The sequence below is a fragment of the Mesoplodon mirus genome (genome assembly GCF_964341445.2).
Source record: "Mesoplodon mirus genome assembly, chromosome: 12".
Classification (NCBI taxonomy): Eukaryota; Metazoa; Chordata; class Mammalia; order Artiodactyla; family Ziphiidae; genus Mesoplodon; species Mesoplodon mirus.
This window is the reverse complement of record NC_138988.1, coordinates 68,283,215-68,310,650: the sequence shown is the minus strand read 5'-3', so window position 1 is coordinate 68,310,650 and position 27,436 is coordinate 68,283,215. Positions and strand designations below refer to the sequence as shown.

The window sequence follows — 27,436 nt, the reverse complement described above, 5'->3', positions numbered from 1 at the left end:
CCTGCGCAACCACCGGTGGTGGTCCCGGGCGCCCGTTGCCACCAGCAGCTGCCCCAGGCCCTTAGGGAAGAGGCTGAGCCCAGGGCGGTGAGCTGCAGTAGTCACACTCCTGGGCGCCGCCCCGTGCCGGCCGCTGAGCGCGCGCAATTCCGACATGTTTGTCCCTTAAGCCTCCATGCTTCCTCCTGACTTTAGCACCTGCTTCACTTCTCAAAAGCAGGCTTTGCTCCTGACCTGTCTCCCTCATCATCTTGTTCTAACGGGGGCTCACGGCTTCTGAGGAAGTTGTGGGAAGGGAAATGTCGAGTTCTCTTCCCGGCGCCTCAGAGCCTGCGGTGGGGAGGAGCGGGTAAGGTTCTGTGATGAACTTTCACCTGATAGTTGACTCAGTAACATCTACAGGTTGTGGCTTTTTGTTTGTTTGCTTGTTTTTTAAATATTTACTTTGGCTGCGCTGGATCTTTGTTATGGCATGTTTAGTTGCAGGTGTGATCTTATTTGCGGCATGCGAACTCAGTTGCAGCATGCATGTGAGATCTAGTTCCCTGCCCAGGGATCGAACCCGGGCCCTCTGCATTCGGAGCGCTGAGTCTTTCCCACTGGACCACCAAGGAAGTCCCCAGGTTAAGTGTTTACTATGAACAAGGTGCCTAGCTAAGTGCTGTGGGAATATAGTTGTAGAACACACAAGCCCACAGTATTGCACACCCTTTCTGCCTTTCCTGTCCAATAAGCCTTATCCTGTTCTCTGCTCACAGTAATCCCAGGAGCCCTTCAGGTCCCTCCTCAAAAGTCATCATCTGCCCAAAAGTCTTCCCCAACTCCAGGCTGAGTCACTCTCACCCTCAAGCCCCCTTCCCCAGTGCAGGATGCACAGCCCACGTACTCAACAGACAGCTCTGATAGGGCTGGGGTGGGTGGTATCATACATGATCTGGCCCACAGAACTCTACCACCTTCCCCGCACCAAACATTTCCCTTGGAAAAAGATGCCCCTGTCACTGAGCAGGGTGGGGGTGGCGTGGTATGTGTTAGTTTTCAGCAAACACCCAGAGTTAGTAGGCAGGCACTGCTTCTAATAAGACATTACTGAACTTTCTGCTTTTTATGAAATACCACTGATAAATTATTATTCAAGTCAGAAACAACACAGAGGATCATTACATACACTTGCGCACAAGAGATTTGTGCTAGCTTTGACCCTATTGAGGCCTATCTTAATTCCTATTTTATTTATTATTATTATATTTTGGCCACATCTCACGGCATGCGGAGCTCCCCCAACCAGGGATCCAACCCTCATCCCCTGCAATGGAAGTGAGGAGTCTTAACCGCTGGACCTATCTTAAAGTGTCTGTCCCCACAGCCTGAGGTAGAAATGACAAGGAGGCAGCCCAGGCTTAGCAGCTCTTGGTAATACAATTCACCCAGCCCCTTAGCCCCAGACCCTTCCTGCTGGCTGGGTGGCCCAGATGGCTTCTCTGCAGCCTGGAGCAGGGAGACAGTTGACCCCTGGGATGGCCAGGCTCAGCCCTGACCCCCAGGCAAGGGGCAGGGTGAGGTGCTCAGGGCAGAAGTGTCCTTCGGGAATCTGACGAGGGAGGTCCGGGAGGGTGGTCCCTTGGTGGATGGTCAGGGGGCCAGATGTCTCAGGGCAGCCTGCAGGGACTTCCTCAGGAAAGTGGTATTGAGCTCCAGAACTGCCACCAGGCCCAGCCTCTGGGGCTCACTGATCTGGAGAGAAGGAAGAATCATGTCTGGACTCTAGTAGCTGATCCCTCCCCTCTCCCCTCTGCCCCTGGGCTCTGTTTAGTTAGAAGAGAGAAATCCAGGACACAAGGACAATAGGAGGAGATGACTCCCTGAGCAATCTATCCTCATTATCTCACCATGGTTAAGCAAGGTGTTTGGATTCAGGTAGACCTGGGGTCAAACACTAACTGCACAACGTACTATGTCAGCCATATTAAGAATAGTTGACAATTATTAGGTGCTTACTATGTGGCAGCACTTTATATGTATGACTTCATTTAATCCTCACAATCCTCCCATTTTACAGATGAGGAAACTGAGGTTCAGAGACACTCCACTGTGGCTGCCACATTCCTTCTGGGCCACTCTTTCTTCCCTGACCTGTTGCTGCAACCTCTGACCCATCTCTGCCCTGTACCTTCACTCTCCAATCCCCATTCCTTGCCAAGGCCAGAGGTTTCTTTATAGAATACAAATCTAATCAGGTCACTCCAGCTGAAGGCCCTGAGATAACCTCTGATGCCTCATATTGCAGGTCCTTCCAGGATCTACAGAGGGTCTTCAGAGGATCCAGGAGCTTCCTGAAATTGTGCATAAGATGTGTATTCATATTTCCATTTTTCTGGGAGGATGTATGCCTTTCACCAAATCATCAAATAGGCCTGTGATCCCAAGAAAAGGGTTAAGAGCCAAGAGAAGACCTGGTCTTCAAGATAAAGTCCAAGCTCCTCACCATAACCTACAGGGCCCTCCATTAGATGCTACCATGACTTGGCAATGTGACCTTGGGCAAATTACTTTAACCTGCGTCTCAATTTCCTCACCTATAAAATGGAGCTAATAATAGTATCTTCTCATAGGACTAACACCTGGAATAAACTAGTGAGTTAACATATGCAAAGGGCTTAGAACGATGCCTGGAACATCTCAGGGGCTACAAGTATCAGCTCTCAGTATTTTAGCTCTCTAACTTCATGCCCTACAGCCATCTACTCTTGGGGTTTTAGGCCTCAGCTACAATGATGTACCTGCAGATCCCCTGGGATACTGAGTGCTTACACTGTTTCTTTTGCCTGGAATGCCCTTTCCTTCATCTCCGCCCTTGACTACCACTCACCCTGTAAGAGTCTGGAAGCCTGTCCCAACTCCCAACCACAAACAAGGTTTAGTTGCCCCCTTTTCCTCTGTCATCAAATGCCCTGTGCATACCTTTCACCTGGCTCCTACCAGATATTACAATGAGCCATTTATCATCTCTCTCGCCTCTCACTACCTGGGGGAGAGGGTCAAGTCCAGGACAGAAACTGTGATATGGTCACTGTTGATTCCCTAATGCCCCAGATAGCATCTGGCCCACAGCAGTGCTGGCTGGATGAATGAACTCCTAAGCAGTCTCACTCCCCTGTCTTGGGCTTGAACTTGTGGTTTCCCAGGCTAACACTCAGGGTTTTCTCCCTGGCAAACATATACCCCTGTGGCAGGCTCAGAGCAGCAGGAACAGCCCTCATGACCCTACCAATACTCACATTGGCCTGATACTTGGTTATCACTGTCAGCATGAGCTTGGCATAGGCCATGGACGTGGTGGCTGCTGGCCCCTCTTTACAGAGTTTCTCCATCAACACACTGAACTTCTCAGAGGGCATCTCCACCTGCACACGTTAGGAGATCAGACAGTAGCACAAGAAAGGGCCCTGGATTCAACTCCCAACTCCATCACTTCCTAACCAGGTGACCCTGTGCAGGTCACTTAACTGAGACTCAGTTTCCACATCTATAAAACGGGGCTCATGATGTCAAACTCTGAAGATTGTGAAAAGGATTAAATGAGATTATGCACAGAAAGCCTAGCACACAGGTCTCAGAAAATGGTGGCCACTGTTGCACAGGCTCAGACTAGGAGATGGGGGACAAGGATCCCTCACCTGGCTTAGTGGTTGAAGATATAAAGGAGTGAGGTCCCAATGGGGCACTGGCAGTATAATAACAATAGATCTTCATAGTCACAATTTAATAAACACTTATTATGCATTAGGTACCATTCTGAGCACGTTACACCAATTATACCATTGAAACCTCACCCCAGTTTTATGTGGTAGGTGCTATCATCACTCCCCTTTTGCAGATGAGGAAACTGAGGCATAAAGAGGTTAAGTCAACTACCTACGTTATAAACAAATGAGGCAGAATTTTAGGTACTGATATATGGAAAAACTGCTTAAACGTACTGTTAGATGAAAAAAGCAAAGTGCAGAGCCTGAGCTTGGTGTGTTACCATCTATGTAGAAGGCAAGGGAAAAGTAAATTTCACCATGTGTCCTTGTATATAGACAGCATCTCTGGGAAGGTTCTCCTGCCACTAGTAACACTGATTAGCCCTGCAGAGGGGAATCTGGGTGGCTGGGGGAAATTTTTTCACTATATCCTTTTAAGCTTTCAAAATTATGAACATATGAATCTATTACCTATTCAAAAATAAATTAGGCACTGTCCCTTGGCAGTCCAGTGGTTAGGACTCTGCGCTTCCACTTCAGGGGGCACGGGTTCAATCCCTGGTCGGGGAACTAGGATCCCGCATGCCACGCAGTGCGGCCAAAAAATAAATTAATTAGATTAAAAAATAAATTAAATTTACACACACACACATCAAAAAGTCCCTCCCCAAGGCCACACAGCTACTAAGAGGCAGAGCTGGGAATCACCGTGCAGTCAGCTCTCTGCTACCGGCCTTTCAAGCCCCTGGGCCCTCCCACTGTCACGGGCACCCTGCCAGAGGGCAGTCATCCTGCTTGCCCCTCCATCACTGAAGGGGTCAGACACCCAGGAGCTGCACACCCAGCCACAGCACTGCAGCGCTTCTTTGTCCACTCTTCCCCAAGGCAGCCTGCTCACCTGCCGCTCCAGGAGTGACTGCAACACCAAGAAAGTCTCTTCCTTCCAGGGCAGCTCCAAGATCTGTCTGCAAGGCACAGGCCCCAGTGAGGAAAGCTCAGCCTCCCACCTGAGGCTGAGTATCTACTGCTCCTACCCCAAGGCAGGGCAAGGCCCTGGGGACAGCCAAGATCTCCAGCCAACAGAGGAAGCAGTCAGAGCCCCCTGATGCTGGCGGCCATCTAGCAGCCACTGCTGCAGAGCCCATACTCAGTGCTGGGAAGGCCACAGCCCAAGACCCCCGGGACCTGACATGAAGGATTTGGCAGTGAGAGGTACAAAGGTCCCCTGGAAAATAACCAGGAGTTGATAGTGCCTCCTGAGTTCAAAAGCGGAGGACAACCCAGGGAAGAGGAGGATGATGATGGGTGAGATGACACACAGGAGGCTTCCCAGAGAAGGCGAGACCTCCCTGCGGAGCCCAGCCCACGGTGAGGTCCACTCCAGCTGCACCTACTGTCCTCAGCTTGTTTGGAAAAGCAGGATGTCACATGGAAATGGTGCGGCTTCTTGGGTGCACAGACTTGGGTTTGATCCCAGGCTTTCGCACTTGCTGGCTGTGTGACCTTTGGCCACCTCCCTCAACCTCTCTGAGCTACAGTTTTTCCATCTCTAAGGCGGCCGCAGCACTTTCCTCACAGGATTGCATGAAGACTAACGAAGTAATAAATCTAAAGCACAGAGAAAGTGCTCAATAACTGGTGGCTGGTAGTATTTTTGCAACTGTCCCCTTCTCATATTATACTTAGCATTTCATATTTCACGTTAGTGTCCAATGAGATCTCACCTACTCATTATTTCTACATGTCTGTATCTTGACTCCCCAATTTTGATACCCAAATTTAACACCAATTTAATAACAATATTTGAGCACTCACTAGGTGCCAAATACTGTGCCGAGGCCATTATATGCATTATCACATTTACTATCTAGAAAAACTCTACCGAGTTCATACATGGAAACAGAGGCTCAGAGAGATGGAATAACCTGTTTAAAACTCACACATTTAAATAAAAGTGAAGGTTGAGATCTGCAACCATGTCTGTCTGACTCCAGAGCCAGTGCTCTGAACCACTACGCCATGTTCCAACTACGCCAAGAACTCAAGAGCAGGAGCACCAGCCTCTTCCCATTCCCGGGGGCACCTGGCACAGAAGACTGAAACCCTGGGCTTGGGAAGGCGCATGGGATGGCAGCTTACAGGGGCCCACAGGTGGGAAGGCACAAGCCAGGCTCAGGACAGTGAGAGGGGGCATCGGCTGTGCCTCTGCCTGTATTTCAGGCACAGGGCCTGGTACCCAGCCGGCTCCAAATCCAGAATGCCAAGAACAGGTTTAGCCAGAGGGAGGAGGTGCGGGTGGGGCCAGCGTGGAGCTTGTACACTCACCCCAGCATTAGAGCCTGCATGTCCGGCTCCAGGGCATCGTCCTTTGTAAGGCAACACAGTAACTCTGTTTGAGCTGGACCTGGGTGGGCGACAGCAGAGGGGAAAAGTCTGGGAGAAGCTGGCAGGAGAGAATGGGGCTAGCAGGGAACAAAATGCCTAGCCCTTTACAGGTGGCATCGTCAGGGAAGCAACAGGTATCTTCATTTATTGAAAACTCAGCTCCTGCCAGGGCCACCCGGGGGGTGAAGGGTGCTGGGAACAGACAGGGCAGAGCTACCAGGCCTGGGGCCCATTCCAGAATTACCTGTTCCTGGGGCTTGGAGCACAGGGCCAAGGAGGGCTCTGCAGACGGCATAGGTGTACTTAGTACAGAAGGAGGTCAGGGCAGTTGTGAGCAAGCGGGAGGCTGAGGAAGTCAGGGAGAGAATCTACAGCCAACGGGGAGGAAAATATTCATTTCTTTCTTCTTCCTTCCTATCAGTGTTTATTGAACACGTATTTCAGAGGCTCACACATTACAGTACAGAGAAAAAAGAAGTTCTTTTATCTAGGACTCACATGGATCCACTCATTGGAAAGGACACATAGCTCCCTTCCCCAGCTCCCAAATCCCTGATCCCAAACCCCAAATCCCTTCCGCTTCTGTGAGGATCTGGGGCCCAAGAAGGAGGAGTTAGATGCCAGGTGGGTAGATGGCCTAGGGGGCTATGCTCTTCCCTTGTCCCAGGCTCCCCAGACAAGCAGATGCATGCAAGGCGGGGAACCCCCTCTCCCACCCTGCTGAGGGTTCAGACTCTCTCCCTCACTGTCTCTGGCGCTCCATGTGTGTCCCAGTGCACCTACCCGTCCAAGGAAGAGGCTCCTGGTCAGCACAGTAGCATTGCTGAGGCTGAGGTCTGGTGAAAGGGCCAGCAGCCAGGTGCAGAGCTGCAGGAGACCTGTGTCCGAGAGCTGCGGGAGCTGCAGCTGGGCACACACCAGGTCCACCTGCCAAGGAGGAGGGAGGACACCGGGACACTCAGCCTGTCTCTGCTGGGCTGTCTCAATCCAACCGGGCAGCAGAAGGGGCGAGGCCAGGACACTCCAGGGTAAGGTAAGGTGGGGAGAGCTGCCCTACAGGGAGGAGCCAAGGGCTAAAAGAAACCTCTGAGGGTCACCCCTGCCCCGAGACCAAAAAACCCAACAAAATCCCCTCCCCAAATTCCTGCATGAGGCAGGGAAACACAAACTTAAATGGAGAGAGGGACCGTGTCCTCAGGGCCAGGCAGTTTTTCTGGACTCACCTGACCAGGACTGCATTCGTGGAGAAGCTGCAGCTCAACTGGTGGGGTGCCCTCCAGCCCTTCCACCCCCTGGGAAGGCAAATCCCATGTTAGGACCTGCAGAGCCCTCAGTGACAAGTCACTGAGGCCACCCCTTCAATTGGCAGAGTGGATGGCTAAGGACCCCAGAAGGTGCTACTAGAGGAGAGGAACTTGCTTGGAGTTAGAACCTGTCTCAGGTTAGACAACATACTTGGACCAAGAAAAGCCTTTGCAGGGACTGTGCTCAGACCTTCATTCCAACCCCCTCACCCAAACGGCCTGTTCCTCACTGCACTGGGGCTTCCCTGGGCACAGCTGGGGTCCAGGCAGGGGGCGGAAGAAGGGTTATGGGTAGCAGAGTAGGGCCAGTCACCTTCCCGAGGGTCTTGAGCAACTGCTGCAGCCTGGAAACTTGTTCCTGCAGAGGAGAGCCCAGTCACTGCCATGTCCCCACCCACGCAGCATGGCCCCCAACCCAGCCCCAGCCCCCTCTCTGAGCAGGCCCCAGGTCAGTGGGCGCTAGCGGGCAAAGATGATTCAAGAGAGCCAGAACATGAAGTGTAAACCTTGCAAAGTGCTTAAAGAACTCAAACTAGACAAGACCTATGTAAACCCAACTGAACAGACTTGTCTTCTCTGCATCCATCCTAATGGGGGCAGACCCAGGCCTTGGGCTGGGAGGACAGGCTGGACATGCTGGTATGATTCCCCCATTCCCATAAGATGGGTGGCAGGGGTAGCTCCAGAGCCTTTCCTCTTCCGTGGTACCCTTAACCTCACACTATTGATCATTAGGTCGAGGGCTCCCACCTCCAGTAACTCCCGTCCCCACCCCCTCCTCAGAATCTGTGGAGCAGAAACTACATTCCCTCAACCCCACCTCCTTCCCCTTGCTCCACGGACTACAGTCATCCCAAGTGGGACACAGTATCCCAACGGGCTTTTGCCCTGTGTAAACCCCCCGTTCCTGAAGAATCACTCGAAAGCAGCCTCCTCACCCTAGTACCTGGATAGCTCTGGGCAACTCCAAACTCTCAGGTAGGCCCTTAGCATCCTTTAGACTCTGACCAGCCTCACTGGGCTTAGCCCCCAAAACAGGCTGGTTCTTAATGGATGATGCACCTCCTCCATTGGCCAGGGACTCCAAAGATTCACGTTCAGGTCTGTTTTCCTCATGACTTTCTTCTTCTTCCTTTTCCAAACACCGGAGCCTTTTGGGGGCCCTCTCCCCCTCAGGACTGGCAGGCTCTTCCTCCGGTTCCTTTCTGCGCTTCCCAGGCCGCTGGGAGTCCTTGTCCTCCTGTTCTTTCCCTTCAGGATCTGGAGCCTGGGGCAACTTCAACTTCCTGCCCCCTTGGCCCAGCTGCCTACACAGGCCTCGGAGCTGTCTCTGGCACCTTTTAGACAGTGGGGACACTCCCTCAATGGAGACCCCAACACCTAGATCCCTTCGCAGAAATTCCCCAAGGGTCCGGAGCCAGGGATCAGGGTCGGGGCTTGGATCCTGCTGCACAATCTGCAGCACAGGGTGGAGACTGCTTTCAGGCAGCGACGGCCAAACAGCCATCAGTAGGGACATCAGGTTCCTCTGGCATAACGGGGGCAATCGCAGCAGCAGTGGTTTCCTGGGTAGCAGAGGGAGAACAAGCAGTTAAGAGTGTCTTGCTGAAAGGAACATATAGGGCAGACTGGGTAGAGCTAGAGGCTAGATGGCACCGGACAGATGGGGGCGCTGGTGGGCAGTACCTGCGAGTCAGTATGGATGGACGAGGGAACAGCATGGAAGTCATTCAACAAGTGAGCATCTATTCTACACTACACTAGGCCCTGCTCTTCGACATCTCCTATTTCAGCTCAAAAATTCACGTTGAAACCTACCCTATAATAGATCCATGCTTGTTTTATGTAAAAAAGAAAAAGAAGCCCTTTCCCAAACTTTACGTAAAAATAATACTCCAGAATACTGAGCAATGCTTAGCCTGCAGCCCTGTGCTCCCCTTGGCAGTCCCCTGGAACTCACAGGGTCACATCTGTCCAGCTCTGATGTTCCTTTCACTGAACTGGGTTCCTGAGAGGCAGAAGCAGTGTCTCTTTCCTCTGTGTCCCAGTACCCAGCACAACACCAGCCTAAAGCAGGCACTTGGTGCACATTTATTGACTGAATTAAATCTCTGAGAATAAGTGTTCACAGATCAGCAAGACTGCTGTGGACAGAGCAAAGCAGCCATCTGTAACGTGACAAAGGCACGAATGCAGATGCTATGTGACCTGGGGCTTGCTGGAGTGGCAAGCAGGTCATGAATGCATCTAGCCCACCACCCATCACGCCTCTGCACCTCTGTATACATGACTTTGCGGGGCTGTTTGTCATCACACACAGAGGCACTTGGGATATATGAGAGAGGAACGAAACCTTTCATTTTTTTGTGGAGAAAAAACACTAAATGAGAGAGAAAACTAGAGTAAAAGTTAAAAAGATTGTCAATTTGTGGTGGAGGATACTGGGAGTAGAGAAGTGGGGAAGAGCCTACTCCAAGGACTTTTACCTTTTTTGTGCATGGACTCCCTTATCAGAATAAGAGGGTTAAATGCATAAAATACATAGGATTACAAAAGAAAACAATTATACTGCAGTACAGTTCTATCCAGGGACCGCAGGTTAAGTTCCATTCCCCTTACTCTGTCCAGAAAGAGCCAGACCACTGCGTAAACATTTCTAGAGCGTCCAATTTGCAGATTCAGAAAATTCTCGACCATTCTCTTGAAAGAAATTCAAGATGGAGTGTGGGAAGAAAATAATAGAACTTCGATTTCTATTTATCTAAAACATAGAAAATTAAGTATTACAAATATTTAAAATATGGATTGGCCCTCCATATTCCAGTGTCCAGCCCAATTCTTAGGGAGGGAATTCAAGGAGAGTGGGAGGCCTGCTCTTCAGCCCCCTAGAGGCTGAAGGTGGCACCTCACTCCGTTACTTTCTGTATTTTACTTAACTAGATAGTTAAGTGCATCTATGGACGCTGTATTATCTTTCTTAACAAAACGAACCCTCACAAAATGGACACATGGCTTACAAGGATGTCAGAAAAGAAACTGACTACCAGTAAGGGAAGCACAACCTAATTTAAAAATGGCAGAGCTGACACTTCTGCTCCTAGCCACATAAAGAGGGGGGAAAAAGTTCAAAGTCACCCAAAAGACTAGAAATTATCAAGAACACCATCCTTAAGGTAAGAGATCTTGCCCTAAACTGTGTATTATGCCTTGAAAAATTGATAATATAAACCCAGCATGATCCGATGTTTATTGTCATTTACCATGTTTTAAATTTCTGTTTATGGGGACTTCCCTGGTGGCGCAGTGGTAAGGAGTCCGCCTGCCAATGCAGGGGACACGGGTTCCATTCCTGGTCGAGGAAGATCCCACATGCCGCAGAGCAACTAAGCCCATGTGCCACAACTCCTGAGCCTGCATGCCACAACTAATGAAGCCTGCGCGCCTAGAGCCCGTGCTCCGCAACGAGAAGCCACCGCAATGGGAAGCCCGCGCACTGCAATGAAGAGTAGCCCCTGCTCTCCGCAACTAGAGAAAGCCCGCGTGCAGCAACGAAGACCCAACACAGCCATAAATAAATAAATATAAACAAAATTTTTAAAAATTTCTATTTATGTATACTTGACAATGTACGTATTTTAATACACGTGTACTCTTGATCTATACTGGAGGTAAGAGATGGAAGTGTGTGATTAAAATTAATTAGAATCCACTGACATAATTATTCATTTACACCCAACCGAGGGCAGGTGTCTTCCGTCTAGGTAGGCAGCACTGCACCCAGTACCTACGCCATGAGGGTCTGCCGGAGGCCCCTCCTCACAGGGCGCGCGGAGGGACACGCTCTCGGGGCAAGTATTTCACCTCTCTGTGCCTCGATCTTCTCATATAGAGAAGTGGGTAGCGCCAGCCCCTGCCTCACACCACCGTGGAGGATGACGGGCAGCGCCCCGAGCTACGCCAGCGGCCGCCGCGACCAGCAGGGCAGGAGGAACGCGGGCGGACGACTTACAGCACCAGGCGACAGTCCGGGCCCTCCACGACTGGCTCCTCCCGGCACAGCGCCTCGAAGACGCGGTCCCAGCCGAAGGGCTGCCCGCCGCGGCCGCTCAGAGCCCGCAGCACCTCCAAGCCGCGCCGCGCCCCGTCGGGCCCCGCCTGCAGCGCCTGCAGCAGGAGGCGGGCGGGGGCCTCTAGGTGCGCCCAGGGCGCCGGCTCCGCGCCCTCAGCCTGAGCAGGTGCCGCCTCCGGGTCCTCCATGCCCGGGGCCAGGGAGCCGCGCCCTGGTTTCGGGTCTCAGCTCCGGGGCCTGGGGAAAGGGAAGCGGACGACAGCGCCGGCCCTAACGCTGAGGCCGGCCCCTTCCCGCGCGCGCCACATTCCCTCCTCAGCGTTCGGCGAGGCTCTCGGACTCGCACCCGGCCAGCGCGCGAGACGATCTGTCAGAAAGGAAAGGAACGGGGAAGTGCGGCCGGGGCTGGGCGCAAGGGCACGCCGGAAGGGGCATGGAGGATAGGAGTAGGGAGGTGGGGCGAAGGCCGAGTGCAGATCTACTGACGAGGCGGGACCAGAGTGGGGGCGGTGCCACAAGGAAATAGGTTAGTGGGCGGGGTCATGCAAGAGATAGAGTGGGGCGGGGCTTGATGGAGGAGCGCGTCCTCTGCGGCTGACCCTAACCTCCCTTCCGCCAGCAATCGCTGAAGTAAGTGAGGGGGCGGGCGTACAGAATGGATATCAGGGATCCTGCTGGTTGTACTTCAGGATCCAAGCATCATTTAATTTTAGCTGACGCCCATGTTGCTTATAGATCATGGACTTTGCCATAGGATTTGATCATAATTTACCATAACGTCACCTCTTCCACAGGCCATCAACTGCCATCATTCGGGTTTCAGTCCTCTCCAGAAACGTTTGATCTACTAATATACCCAAGAATGGAGTCGCAGTAAAACCTAATGCCATCTATATGGCCAAAGGCATTCCTGTAAACTTCCTCCCTAAGATCAAGAAGTGGCCTTGCTCTGGTGGTTTATAAGGGACCAAGAGTGCCTCCACCTCCCAGGGTTTTGGTTTAAGGAAATCTGCTGGAGGAGGCAGGCTTCCAGCGAAGGGAGGGACCATAGCAGAGGATAGGAATAAAGGCAGAGGGGAGAAGAGCCCCACAGCACCCCATAAACCCTCCTTTGGGTGTCAGCTTGTATTTCCATCCTCCCAGCTTCTGCTGCCATGCACACATCCACTCAATCAATAAATCTTTACTGAGCACCTAGTGCTCAGGATGCAGGGAACAAAATAAAGACCTTTGCCCTCATTGTTGCTGACCCTCAATTGAGGAGAGACAGACAACTAAGTAAGTAAACAATAGAATGTTTGTTTGTGATAAGTGCTTTCAAGGATATAGCAGGGAAGGGAGATAGTGTGAGGTAGTTTTAAATAGGTGGTCAGGCAAGAGTGCACTTGCTGGGGAGTAACAGCAGAGGTAACCAGACCAGATCTTGTGAGGCCTTGACGTCATAGAGAGAATTTGTCTTTCACCCTGAATAGTATGGGAAGCCATAGGCATATTTTGAACTGGATCTGATTTCCACTGGAGCCAAATTTTTTATTTTTTCCAAATTGATTTCAAGGGAGGGACTTCCCTGGTGGTCCAGTGGTTAAGAATCCGTCTCGCAATGCAGGGGATGCCGGTTTGATCCCTGGCTGGGGAACTAAGATCCCACATGCCACAGGACAACTAAGCCCGTGTGCCACAACTACTGAGCCCACGCACCACAACTAGAGAGCCCGTGTACTGCAACTACAGAGCCCATGAGCTCTGGAGGCCATGCACCACAACTAGAGAGAAGCCCACACACTGCAAGGAAGAGCCTGTGCATCGCAACAGAAGATCCCGCATGCCGCAACTAAGACCTGATACAGCCAAAATATAAAATAAATAAAAAAATTTAAAAATGATTTTAAGAGAGCTATTGGAAAAGACTACAGAGTATTTCTTAAATCAGTGGTCCCCAAAATTTTTGTCACCAGGGACCGGTTTCGTGGAAGACAATTTTTCCATGGATGGGGGTGGGGGTGGGGTGGATGGCCTGGGGATGACTCAAGCACATTACATTTATTGTGCACTTTATTTCTATTATTATTACACTGTAATATATAATGAAACAATGATACAACTCACCATGATGCAGAATCAGTGGGAGCCCTGAGCTTGTTTTTCTGCAACTAGATGGTCCCATCTGGGGGTGACGGGAAACAGTGACACCCGAAGTGTGTTGCTTATGTCCAGTCTACTCCACAAGATGCAGCTTCATTGTCACTTGCCACTCACTGATAGAGTTTTGATATGAGTCTACAAGCAACTGATCTATTATGGTCTCTGTGCAGTCAAACCCCTCTGCTAATGATAGTCTGTATTTGCAGCCGCTCCCCAGCGCTAGCATCACTGCCTCAGCTCCACCTCAGATCATCAGGTATTAGATTCTCACAAGGAGCGCGCAACCTAGATCCCTCGCATGCACAGTTCACAGTAGGGTTCGAGCTCCTATGAGAATATAATGCCACCGTTGATCTGACAGGAGGTGGAGCTCAGGCGGTAATGTGACTGATGGGGAGCGGCTGTAAACACAGATGAAGCTTTGCTCACTGCTCACCTCCTGCTCTGCGGCCTGGTTCCTAACAGGCCACGGACTGGTATCGGTCCATGGCCCAGGGGTTGGGGACCTGTGTCTTAGATAGTGTCTGCTTTGCAAAGGGCAAAATAGTAGGAAATAAGTTTTTTTTCCAGGAACCTCTATCTCAGTTTATCAGTTCTAACTTCATAGGAGATGTTTTTGGTCTTCAAATGACCAAATGATGTTGGGGGCAAAGGGGTGGAGGCCCTGATAAGTAGTGGGCAGGGCCAAGAATGCTAAACAGCCTTCAATGCCCTGCCCATCCTCAACTGCCAGCCTTATCGTGGTGGCTCTGGTTCATGCCCACCAAGGTCTGCATTCTAGCCAATGGGAAGGAGAATAGGGAGAAAACTTCCAAGTGTGGTTCTTGAACCACACTTGGAATCCACAAGTATTCCAAGGGGGAATCCTTGAGACCCTTTCATGGGATCTCTGACATTACTATTTTTATAATACCTACATTATTTGCCCTTTCTGTTCTCATTCTCTTATGAGCATAAAGTAAAGTTTTCCAAAGGTTAAGTGACAGGTGATATTGCAACAGATTAAATGCAGAAGAAACCCTTGGTGGGGGTAGGGGTGAGGGTGCACCTGGGCTATAAGCAGACACTCTTCAGACACCAGCAGTGATGGCTTAGGTGCACTTTATTGGTTTTCTTTCAGAATCCTTCTAGAAAAGAGTAAAGTTAAAAACCAAGTCCCTGGCAAGAGGGTGAGAACCCTTCCTCTTTCCTGAGAGCCATCCCCCCTCCCCATGTTCCCCAGCTGTGTCACTGCTGCAGTTCATGGGGGTGGGGCACTTGCCACTTTCATCCCCCACCAAGCTCCAAAGGGAAAAGACCTACCACCTGGCAACCCCTGCCCCTCAGCCCCATCCCCCCACACGTTGATCCTGGTTACAGGAGGTAGTGGTAAGAACTGTTGGGGTCCAGGAGGAGTTCTGAACCCCAAAAGGCCATGGTCAGGGCATAGTCCATGAAGAACACTTCCTCCTCTGGCTCGGTGCCCCCTAGGAACGCTGTTTTGCCCACCACCTGAGAGTAGAAAAAGAAATCAGTGAAAACCCCTCAGCTTCGACCCCAGTTGTACGTGGTACAGGGGAATCAAGGCTGACACATAAGATTAGGCAGGTTGTACATGGCACAAAGGTACCACATCTAAGCAGCCACCATTAATGTCATAGACATCATACATAGGTTTTATATTTATCACAGACACTTATTATAAACCATGGACAGCAGCCTCCCCGACCCCTTATCCCTGCTGTTACCACCTCACTCACAGAGGCCAGCTGCATACTCCCGGCCCAGGGAAGATCAGAAGTCGGGGCCTTATCTGGGAGCTGGTGCAGGTAAATGCAGTCCGACTTGAAAGGGCAGCGGCCATTCCCCCGCATGAAGAACCGGCATCGAATCTGGCTATGAGAGGACAGAAGGAAAAAAGACCATCACCTTCAAGCCCAGTTGCCCCAGGAACAAGGGGCACTCAAGGCCGACATGTAATGTTGGGTAGGTTATACACAGCACAAAGGCACCGCATCTATCCTGGCACCTCTAGGGTCACATAGACAAGTGTAGATGTTATATTTATTACAATTATTTCCCAGCAGATGGCAGTAAAGTGTCTTAAGTGGTACCTTTCTCTTAATTCCCACAAAGTCTATTTGGGACAGCAGTGACCCTGGGAATCTCCTTTCCTTCTTTGAACTAAGTTTCAGTAATACCACCAAAGGAGGAGGGAGAGCAGATAACCCTACAATATGTAACCAGGTTAGAACAATGCCCTCTTCTGAGGGGTGGTCTTATGATTTGGTAACTGCTAGCTAATGAAATTGATTAAGAAGTTTCCCACTTCTGAGATTTCAAATTTCATTCTGTGAAAGGTCAGATACAGGAAGGGTTTGCGGGCACCCTGTGATCTGCTTAAGTAGGAACAGCTTTTTCTTGCACAGAAAGATGGACGAGAGGGAGAAAAAGATAAAGCGCGTATTTATAGCCTTTTTCCTTTTTCCTGCATCATCACCTCTCTGCTTGACTCCAACGCAGTTGAGTCTTTCCCACTTCCTGCAGTCCCAGCGTGAATGGAGGATCCCGCTGACCACCAAGCTGGAAGCCTGGGAATCCTTCTAAAATGACTGTCCCTCTTCCTCTTCCTACCATTTGACCAAACCTAGCATCAGGAACCCCTCCATCCAGAGAGCATCCAAAACCACCCCACTCAACCTGACCAGATTCTCCATCAGCCTCCCTCACCCAGCTCTCACGTGACAGTACCACTCCTGTGGCCGTCCATCTGGAAACATTAATCATCTTACAGTTACCTTTCAACCTCATGGTCAATTGGCTACCCAGGTATGGCCCTTCTTCCTCTCAAGTCAATATCCTCCCCATGGTTCCTCCTAGTCCATGCTAGGAGTCAGAATGCCTGGGTTCAAGCCCACTTCCTTACTTAAGCCCCATAGACCTTGCCTCACTTTCTCCTTCTACAGCGTGATAACAGTAAGAGTCTCTACTTCCATGGTGGCTTGTGGGATCTTAGTTCCCCAACCAGGGATAGAACCTGGGGCCCCGTCAGTGAGCATGCCGAGTCCTAACCACTGGACTGACGAGAAATTCCTCTACTTGCCTGCTTTAAAAAAAAAATCAGAAATAAAAGCCAAGCAGGGCTTCCCATCATGCTAAGAGAACCAGAGTTTCCCTGCGTGGATCCTGAGCCAGGCTAGAAGAGAAACTAGGCCTTGACTGTCTCAGTCACTCACTATCATTCACTGGGCTTTCTGAAATAGTGGAAATAGTTCACACCTTCACCTGCCGTCTTGGTCACTCTGCACTTCCAGGATTTGGGGGATGCCATGCTGGGAACCACAGCTGAGAGGGTATGGATCAGGGACTGCTTCCCTTCTTTCCTAACCTGAGTCATGTTCCCCCTGCCAGGCTCACCTGGTCCGAGCCTTGAAGTTCCTGATGAGCTGTTCCTTCTTAGGTCCCTTGCTCACCCAGAATTTGCAGGGGATGATGTAGCTGGAAGGGACACGGCACTGGGGACAGGCCCTGCGAGGTGGGATGGGGTGGGAGGTGGGAGAGGAGTAGTCACAAGCCCATCGGCCTGTCTCTGAGCCCACCCCTCTGTGGGACCTTTCCCTCCCTCCCTGCTGGCCCCTCCATGACACTGACTTGATGACACCCAGCGGGAAGTCCCCTCGGCTCTTCCGCCAGGTACGCAGGCAGCCCAGGCAGTGGGGGTGGCTGCAGTTGGGCAGGATGCCAAAAATCCGCTTGGCCTCTGGCTTGTCCCACACCTTGTCCATGCAGATGCCACACACGATGTCCCGACTGTCCTGCACCCTCTGCAGCCATGGGCAGGGTCAGAGCACATCCTCCCTTCAGCCCCCACCCTGCCAACACACACACACACACACACACACACACACACACACACACTCTGCCACCCCAAATACAGCCCCAGGGAACACAGAGCCCTCCTCCAGCAGGTATGGGCATCCCAGAGGTCCAACATGGCATCCTCTTCCCCTCCCCTTCCACTACCTGTTGCACCTCAAGGTCCAGGCTCTGAAGTGGGGCCAGGAGCTCCTGGACAGGGTCTGACATAGGCCGAGACTTCGGGAAGTAGCTGTGGTCACCATCAGCAGCTGTTGGGGAAAACTGGATCCATTCATTCATTTACTCATTCATGTGGTATCGCCTAAGCGTCTGCTGCATGCAAGGCCTTAAGGGTGTGTAAAGTTCTGTCCACCAGTAGTTCAGAGTCTAGTCAGGATTGTGTCTCTAACACAACTGTTTAGACCTGTGCTATTCAATACGATAGCCACCTGCCACATGTGGCTATCAAGCACCTGGAATGGAGCTAGTCTGAATTCAGATGTGTCATAAGCGTGAAATACACATGGGATTTTGAAGCTGAATACCAAAAAGTCTCTAAAATATTTCATTATTAACTTTTTATATTAATTACATATTGAAACAATATTGGATATGTAATTTTTGATATATTGGGTTAAATATTAAAATTAATTTCACCTGTTTCTTTTTCCTTTTTTTAAAATGAGGCTGCTAGAAAATTTTTAATTACATGCGTGAATTGTAAAATGGTGCAACCACTTTGGAAAACAGTTTGGTGGTTCCCTCAAAATATTAAACATAGGGTTAACATATGATCCAGTAATTCCACTCCTAGGTATATACCCAAAGAAATGAAAATATACATCCGCACAAAAATTTGTACATAAGTGCTCATAGCAACATTATTCATAATAGCCAAAAAGCAAAAGCAACCCAAGTATCCATCAACTGGTGAATGAATAAAACAAAATGTGGTATATATCCATACACTGGGATACTATTTGGCCATAAAAGGAAATGAAGTACTTCTATATGCTACAACATGAATAAACCTAGAAAATATTATACTAAATAAAAGAAGCCAGACACAAAAAGGCCATATATTGTATGATTCCATTTATATGAAATGTCCAGAATAGGCAAATCCCTAGAGACAGAAAATAGATTAGTGGTTACCAATGGCTGGGAAGGGTTGTGGATGGAGAGTGATTGCTAATGGGCTTCTTTTTGGGGTAATGAAAATCTTCTAGAATTAAATAGTGCTACTAATAAGAACCTACTGTATAGCACAGGGAACTCTACTCAGTACTCTGTAACTATCTATATGGGAAAAGAATCTAAAAGAGCGTGGATATATGTATATGTATAACTGATTCACTTTGCTGTACAACAGAAACTAACACAACATGGCAAACCAACTATACTCCAATAAAAATTAATTTTAAAAAACAGTGCTAATGTTTGTACAACTCTGAATATACTGTATTACATTGAATCGTACACTTTAAATTGGTGAATATTTTGGTTTGTGAATTATATCTCAATAAAGCTTATACAAAAAATTCCATATGTTATATGGAATCTAAAAAAAAAAAATGGTTCTTAAGAACCTAGGGGCAGGACAGGAATGAAGAGGCAGACATAGATAATGGACTTGAGGACACAGGGAGGGGGAAGGGTAAGCTGGGACAAAGTGAGAGAGTGGCATGGACATATATATACTACCAAATGTAAAACAGATAGCTAGTGGGAAGCAGCCGCATAGCACAGGGAGACCAGATCAGTGCTTTGTGACCACCTAGAGGGGTGGGATAGGGAGGGTGGGAGGGAGATGCAAGAGGGAGGAGGTATGGGGATATATGTTTATATATAGCTGCTTCACTTTGTTATACAGCAGAAACTAACACACCATTGTAAAGCAATTATACTCCAATAAAGATGTTGAGAAAAAAATTCCATATGTAACATCTTTCTGTTGGACAACACTGAATTAGAGCAAAAATTTTAAAAATAACTACTAACATTTAGTGTTTACTCTGTGCCAGGTACTGCGCTATGCACATCACATATACGAACTCATCAAGACCCTGTGAGTAGGTGCTATTACCAGTGCCCTTTAGCAGATGAGGCAGTTGAGACTCAGAGAGGTTAAGTGACTTGTTCAAGGTCACACAGTTCCTAAGTGGTGGAGCCAGCATTTGAAACTAGGTGGTTTGACTCCACAGGCACCATGGTATTCTGCTTCTAGAACACAGAGAGCAACAGAGCCAGAGGAAATTTTCCCTCTGGCTGGGAATCTTGAGGAGGGAGTGGGTGGAAGGAAATATAAACCTTGCTCAGAGACAGAGCAGGAACCCTGGTCTCAGATCTCACTTGTGCCCACCTGCAGTACCCCTGATGACTCACATGCTAGGGACAGGGACTTCCAGGAGCTGCCACCAATGTCCTCAGCCTTGCTGAACAACTCCTCCAGGCCAGGCTCCATGCCCTGGTAGGTCCCGGCCCAACCCCATCCGACAGTCACAGAGGGCAGGTAGGAGGGCTCGGAGCCCCTGCGGGTCAGTCCCTGCGGGGGGCCTGACAGGGTGATGTGTGGCTCCGAATGGCGGCGGCCCCACTCAAGGTGGTGGAGAGGCTGCAGGTGCCGGTAGCTGTCGTGAGGAAGAGAAGGGTAAGGAGAAAGGGATAGCTCCTCCAGGGCTCAGAGCTAGCTCAGCCTAGTACTTGGAGCTGAGGGCAGAGGGGCTCTGGGAAGATGCATGGTCCATGAAGAATGATTCCTCCCTCCCACGTCTCCCAGCCCGCTTCCCACTCGAGGAGAAGAGGCGCTTACCTGCATCCATCTCCGTGGAAGCAGAAGCCTCGCTGGAAATATCTGCAGACCTGGGATGCCTTCCGGTCCTGAGCGAAGCAGCGGCTGGATCCGCAGTAACAGGCCCCTCGGTCAAAGTTCCTAAGAGATCATCTGAGTCATGCCCAGCCCCATTTTAGTTCCTGCCTTTGTGATCCTTCTAGAAAGAGGCTGTGTGACATGAGGACTCAGGCTCCAGGCTTGGTCCTGTGTTCAAATCCTGACTCCGCTTGATAACCCTGGGTGGTAATTCAATTTCCCTAAAGCTTGGTTTCCTCCCCCTTAAACATGAGGGTAACAATGCCTCCTGTTACCTCATGGTTGTCGTGAAGGTTTTTTTAGATTTTGCACAATGCACACAGCAGGTGCTCAGTAAATCATAGTGATTCCTATTACTTTCTCCAAGCACAGAGTCTCGTGGGCTCTGGATTCAGAATTCTGGGTTCAGATTCTGGAACCAGGGCCTGCTCTATGGGCACAGACCTGTGTAGTCATGCAGGGGCCCCATGCTTGCTTCAATGTTTTGCCATTGCTGTCTTGAAATTATTAAATTTTGAACAAGAGACCCTGATTTTCTTTTTGTGCTGGGTCCCACAAATTATATAGCCAGTTCTGCCTGGTACCACTGCTTCTTGGTGGTATGAGCTTGGACAAACTTTCCATGCCTCAGTTTCTTCATTTGTAAGTTATCAGTACTTAATTTATGGGATGATGTAAAACGTAAATGAGATATTGTATGTAAAGTATAGTTATCCCTTGGTATCCGTGCGAGGTTGGTTCCAGAACCTCCATGGACACCAAAATCCATGGATGCTCAAGTCCCTTATATAAAATGGCATAGGGACTTCCCTGGTGGTCCAGTGGTTAAGACACCATGCTTCCACTGTAGGGGGCACAGGTTCAATCTCTGGTCGGAGAACTAAGATCCCGAATGCCACGTGGCCCAGCCAAGAAATAGAAAAAATAAAAATAAATAAAAATTAAAAAAAAATAAAATGGCATAGTATTTGCATATAACCTATGCATATGCTCCTGTATACTTTAAATTATCTCTAGATCACTTATAACACTTAATACAATGTAAATACTATGTAAATATTTGCTGGTACACAGCAAATTCAAGTTTTGTTTTTTGGAACTTTCTGGGATTTTTTTCCCAAATATTTTCGATCTGCAGTTGGTTTAATCCACGGATACGGAACCCACAGATACACATGGCCAACTATACCTGGCACATAGCAAGCCCGCAATAAATATTAGCTGTTCTTATCACTCTGTTGTCATCATTATCATCATCATCGTCACCACTACTACAGGGACATTTGAGGGTCAGCCTGTGAGGTGGGAAGGGTGGGAGGAGGCCAAGTTGAGCCAACATTTATTGAGAATCTACTATGTGTCCAGGCCTGAGCCAGGGCTCGGGGGACCTCTGCTCTTGTCGTGTGCTTCCTTGCCAGGTGTGGAAATAAGCCCACATGTGAAGCGGCCAGGGCAGCAGGGACCGGGGACAGAGGCCAGACTCTTGTCCCAAGAGAACACAGACTGCCAGCTGATGCTGGGGGTCTGCCACAGAGTGGCCCCCACCATTCTCCAGAGAATGTCCAAGAGAGGCCCTGGCAGAGAAGCAGGTGGAGGAAGGGCAGGATGGGTGACAGGCACCCAGTCTTGCTGGTGAAGGTACCAGATCGTCGGGCATATGGTCCTATTACAATGACTATTATTATATTATTACATAATATAATACTTATAATAACTGTAGTTGTTATCATGTTGTTATTTTTATGGAAGCTGTTGTGAGGGCCAGGAAGGTAATATAAGATCATTAAACGGTAACTTTTGATTTTAATTCAGACCACTATGTCATTTTTGGTTTAATTCAGAAGAAATTCAAAGAATTGATTGCCCCGATATAACAAATAACCTTTCATCTCCATTTGCTTATTTATGTGAACAAGATTTCTCAGTGCTTCCATTCATAAATATTAAAAATAGAAATTGATGTTGATAACACAACATTGTAAATCAATTATACCCCAATAAAAAATTTTAAAAATAAAATTGAATGACAACCGCCCCCCCAAAAAAAGAAAGAAAATGATGTTGAATCCTGTCTTATTCTAGCAATAAGTAATGCTTATCCATGGATACATGAGCTTTTTTTGGTGGGGGGGAAGCAACAATCTCATCTAAATTTTGTAATGAAAATTTTGTTATTTAGTAATTAACTGTTAAAGGGTGTAGGGAGTTCCCTGGCAATCTAGTGTTTGGGACTCAGCACTTTCACTGCCAGGGCCTGGGTTCGATCCCTGGTGAGGGAAATAAGATCCTGCAAGCCTATGGCATGGCCAAAAAAAAAAAAAAAAAAAGTGTGTAATTCACTTCTTTTGATCAGTTGAGTACTACTAATAACTAAATCTAGGAAAAAGTCATATTTCTGTTTCACAAATATTTTTGTTGCAGGAACAGATAATATCGTGAAGACTTCTGAGAAGAAAAATATTTGTATTGGTAAAATTCTGTGGGAGAAGTAGAATAGGCATTCAAGGAGAAAAGGAGTTATGTAAAACTGTAAAGAGCCTGCTTTCATATACTTTTAAATGGATGACAGTATATGTTAAATCTCCCTGGTATTTAGATGCCACTGGATGCATGAAAAGAATAATGTACTTAATCAAATCCACCCTGCTCACCTGCCATTGCTGCTCAGCTGCCCACACAGCAAGTTCATTGGCAGGTCCCAAAGCAAGCAGCCCGAAATACCTTCGACTGAAATTCTGCACAGAGCTACAGCCAGCCCCAGCCCAGTACCCCATGGTGACTTTCAATCATTCTCACTGCCTGGCTTGGAAAAATTGAGAGACTCCTGCAGGAAGATTGAGGGCAAGTTCTTGTGGGCTGAGAGCTTTGAACACATCCCTCAAAATCTTGCCTGAAGTGCCAGACTTGGAGAAGAAAGATTCAGAAACGGTAAAAAGCATTTGATTTCGTGATGTAACTACTCTAAAAACACCTTTTAAAACTCTCTTTTGGAATTAAAAAAGAATAATTGTATTATTTTAAAGTGGGACTATTTAGAATACATTAGAAATTTAACCTTTGCAACAATTTACGTTATGATGAATACCATTAGATAACTTGGAGTGTGGAGGGGACACATGTTTTTTCAAATTTCTTTTAGGTTTATAGAAGATGCCTGGCCTGGTATGTTTCTGCTCCCAATTATAACATGAAGAGTAGATAGGAAGAGGCTGCAGTGGGGGAGGGACCAGATCAGTGGTGACAGCCAAAGTTAGGGAGGATAGAAGGTGGATGGAGGTTGGGGTGAGGGGCGAGGTGGAAATGACAGTCACTGGAGAAAGGGTGGGTGACCTGAGAGGAGGAGCCTCTCACCCCCTAGGGGAGGAGCCAGTGGCCCTCAAAGGAAGGGCTTGAAAGCCTGCTGTCCCCAGTCCCCAAAGCTTTGCTTTCCCTAAAGACCACCAATGAAGCTGACCTCCAGGACTGCCTAAGAGGCCACCATACCAGCTCCTTCACAAGCTGAGAGATCCAGCAACAGAGCTCTCCCAGCATGTCCAGAGGTGCTCTTAGACCATCAGACGAGCCACAGCAACAGGAGCTAGGGGCTTTGTGATCAAATTGATTTGAGAAACTCCTTCTATATTTTTTTAGAGTCATGTTGTATATTGCTTACTGTACATGAACATATTAAATGCTCTGATAAGTCCTGCCCTCCACCCACACAGCCTTAACATACCAATAAAACACATTTTGTTTGGGGTACTGGCAAATTAGTTCATTTAATCCTCAAAACAAGCCTTAAAAGTCAGGAGTCATCTTTTGTTTTCAAAATCTGAGGCTCAGAGAGGTCAAGTAACTGGCCTGGGACTCGGAACAAGAGTTAGGACTATAACCCAGGTGTCCTCACTCAGCACAATACTTCTCTAGTTAACCAAGATTGACTTGTCAGGGGTAAGGGCTGCTGGATTTGGGGAATTTCTTAAGCCAAATTCTGAGGCCAAGGGTTGGGGACAGAACAGCCAGAAGTCACCAGTAATCCAGGCCTGGGGAGGCAGCAAAAGCAGCTGCGTGGCTGGGAGGCCAGAGAAGTGGACCCCTGGGCAGTGATCAGGGCTGGCCTGTTGGGTGAACACAGGGTGTGCAGAGGAGAAGAGCAGGGATGAGGATAGTGGGGCTGGGTACAGTGAGGGGGAGGTGGAACCTGCCAAACGAGCCCCCTGACCAAGATTCTTAAAACTTGAGGGCCAAACTTAGTCTAGCATGCCACCTTCCTTCTTGAGCTTTGGGCAGGACCAGGAACAACCGAAAATCTCCTTTAGTAAATGTCCATCTTCTTTTTTTTGCCTTCCTCTTGCTGCCAGATTGCCTTTCTTCCCAGCTTGGGAAAACCATTTCACACTGAGACCCTAAGGTCTACAATGATCCTTCCTTTACCCAATATTCAGTTCTCTCTGGGGAACTCATCTCTTCCATCTGTTGGCAAGATGAATCTGCGCTAAGGTATGAATGCCTGATGGAAGGCCTAGGGAGCTAGCATACCCAAAAGAATGACTCTCTAATGGTGTAATGTTCAACCTGAAGTGTTTCCATCCACACACTTATGAACACCTGGCACCAGGCTACATACTGGGGCTACAAAGATGACCAGGGGACCAGATCCCACTGCAGGGAGCTGTATAGTATTTCTGGGCAGAGAAACATTTGTTGAGTGGAAGAGAAAAAAAGCAAGTGGGGAATCTCCACCCTAAATGGTCAGACCCTGAGCTAGCCGTGACTTATCCCCTCTCTGGCCTCAGTCTCCTCCTCTGAACTGTGAGGGGTGAGAGTCTCCAGACCCTTCCAGCGTTGGGGTGGGGGCTAGGAAGCCCCTTTTCCCACCTGATGCACCCCAAATTCTTAAAGACTGAGCTTTCAGTGGACAGACAGAACCCCAAAGAATTTTCTCCCACTTCCTCTGTGTTCTCCCAAAACCCAGGCCCCTACCTGTGTGGTCGCTGGGAGCGGGGCCTGCTCTCTCCACCTCGGCCGCTGCCATCCGGCTCCGCAGGGTCCATCCCAGCTGTGACCCCTAATGAGAATCAGGCAGGGCTGCTCCGGTGCTCCTTTATCCCTCTCTCTCCGGGCAGGGCCAAAGGGAGGAGGGGCTGCGCAGGCAGGCCCACCCCTCCCCATGGCCCCCGGCCTGCAGGAGGAGGGATGGACGGTGAAGCAGGATGGCTGGAAGGCTAGGAGGCTGGGGGCTCCAAATGCCCTGTCCAGGCTACAGGATGTGGGTGGGGTGGGGCATGAAGGCCTTAAGGGATCCCTAGATGACTACTGGAGGAAACTGGGGGGATGGTTTAAGGACTTTAAGGGCCTCAGCAAGGGCCACCATAAGAGGTGGCCAGGAGGGGGCTTGTCTGAGGCTCTGTCTAATGAGGAAGCTCCAGATTAGATGAGAGCAAATCAGCCAGTCAGAGCCTCTCCTGGGCAGTATAAATGGCTGTTGGATTTGTAGCTTGCACTGTGGAGAACAATTGGACTGGGCCCATTGACGATGGGGAGTGAGAAGAAGGGGAAGAGCCCTTCCAGCTCTGACTATTCCTAACACCCCCTCAATTCCTATCTTAATCCTCCAAAGCCCATGTACTCTCCACTAGACTGCAGGGACCCATGTGGGAGGTAAGCTGGGAAATTTAAAAAGACGAAATAAGAGGAATTCACTTAAAAGTTAAAGGAGAGATTTTTAAATTGAATTTAATCAACTTCCTATATTTATCAGTAAATTGAGACACTAATTTGGGAAATGAATTGTCTTGGCATCTTTGTTATGTTCTTAACTTTTGCTGGATCAAAATTATTTTCTATTTATTTTTAAAATTTATTTTATTTATTTTATTTTTGGCTGTGTTGGGTCTTCGTTGCTGCATGCGGGCTTTCTCTAGTTGCAGCGAGCAGGGGCTTCTCTTGCTGTGGAGCACAGGCTCTAGGTGTGTGGGCTTCAGTAGTTGTGGCACAGGGGCTCAGTACTTGTGGCTTGCGGGCTCTGGAGCACAGGCTCAGAAGTTGTGGCACACGGGCTTAGTTGCTCCGCAGCATGTGGGATCTTCCCAGACCAAGGCTCGAACCCACGTCCCCTGCATTGGCAGGTGGATTCTTAACCACTGCGCCACCAGGGAAGCCCTGGATCAAAATTATTTTAAAAGATTTTTATAGATGCTGCCAATTAGCCCTCTGTGGTGGCTGTGCCAGATTATACTCTCACCAGCAGTATGAGAGTGCCTGTGTCTGCACACCCTTGCCAACACAATATAATCAAACTTGTTAGTACTTGTTAATTTGTTATGTAAAACAACAGTATCTCATTGTAGTTTTATTTAATTTTTTTGGCTGTGGCATGTGAGATCTTAGTTCCCCGACCAGGGATCAAACCCGCACCCCCTGCAGTGGAAGCATGGAGTCTTAATCACTGGACCGTCGGGAAGTCCCTTGTAGGTTTTTTTTTTTTTTTTTTGGCTGCGTTGGGTCTTCATTGCTGTGCGTGGGCTTTCTCTAATTGCGGCGAGCGGGGGCTATGCTTCATTGCGGTGCACGGGCTTCTTATTGCAGTGGCTTCTTTTGTTGCAGAGCATGGGCTTTAGCCGTGTGGGCTTCAGTAGTTGCAGCACTGGGGCTCAGTAGTTGTGGCAGTTGTAGCTCGTGGGCTCTAGAGCACAGACTCAGTAGTTGTGGCGCACGGGTTTCGTTGCTCCGCAGCATGTGGGATCTTCCCGTACCAGAGCTCAAACCTGTGTCTCCTGCATTGGCAGGCAGATTATTAACCACTGAGCCACCAGGGAAGTCCCCCCTCATTGTAGTTTTAATTTACATTTCTCTTACTATGAGATTAAGCATCTCTCCATATGCTTTAGAGGCATTTCTTTTCCTGTTCATATCCTTTGCCCATTTGGGTTGACATTTTACTCATTGATTGGTAGGTGCTCTTTACATATTAAGGAAATTAGCCTTTCTCTTATTATGTCACACATTTTTTTAACATGGTTGATTTAAATTTTTTTGTGTTCCCCCCACTGGAAGAAATTTTAGTGTGATGTAGTAATATCTTTTATCTCTCTATTTTATAGAC

The 27,436-nt window shown here is 48.9% G+C and overlaps 2 protein-coding genes across 7 annotated transcripts; both read right to left on the bottom strand.

Moving 5' to 3' along the window:
* Nucleotides 1-45: 45 nt before the first annotated feature.
* On the bottom strand, nt 46-11,931 carry FANCE (FA complementation group E). 6 transcript variants are annotated; one of them, XR_014295421.1, is made up of 11 exons: nt 11,445-11,931; nt 8,382-9,000; nt 7,749-7,793; nt 7,355-7,423; nt 6,915-7,058; nt 6,376-6,499; nt 6,072-6,150; nt 4,645-4,711; nt 3,279-3,404; nt 1,428-1,734; nt 46-330 (listed from the first exon to the last, which is right to left on the bottom strand). XR_014295421.1 is itself a non-coding variant. In XM_082637260.1 (10 exons), the coding sequence occupies exons 1-10, from the start codon at nt 11,690-11,692 to the stop codon at nt 1,633-1,635; spliced, it is 1,623 nt and encodes a 540-aa protein (XP_082493386.1). In that variant the 5' UTR covers nt 11,693-11,931; the 3' UTR covers nt 46-1,632. The 6 variants fall into 6 exon arrangements, 4 of the variants coding, with proteins under 4 accessions (XP_082493386.1, XP_082493389.1, XP_082493387.1 ...); XR_014295422.1 differs by having other exon boundaries at nt 46-1,734; nt 4,645-4,707; XM_082637260.1 differs by having other exon boundaries at nt 46-1,734.
* A 3,068-nt stretch (nt 11,932-14,999) lies between these two features.
* Nucleotides 15,000-25,511, bottom strand: LOC309813430 (uncharacterized protein; the record flags this gene model as incomplete). Its single annotated transcript, XM_082638289.1, has 8 exons — nt 25,315-25,511; nt 20,296-20,415; nt 19,869-20,113; nt 17,649-17,752; nt 17,277-17,449; nt 17,043-17,153; nt 15,386-15,521; nt 15,000-15,137 (listed from the first exon to the last, which is right to left on the bottom strand). Exons 1-8 carry the CDS (start codon nt 25,383-25,385, stop codon nt 15,000-15,002), a joined length of 1,098 nt encoding a protein of 365 aa, XP_082494415.1. The 5' UTR covers nt 25,386-25,511.
* Between the last annotated feature and the right edge of the window lie 1,925 nt (nt 25,512-27,436).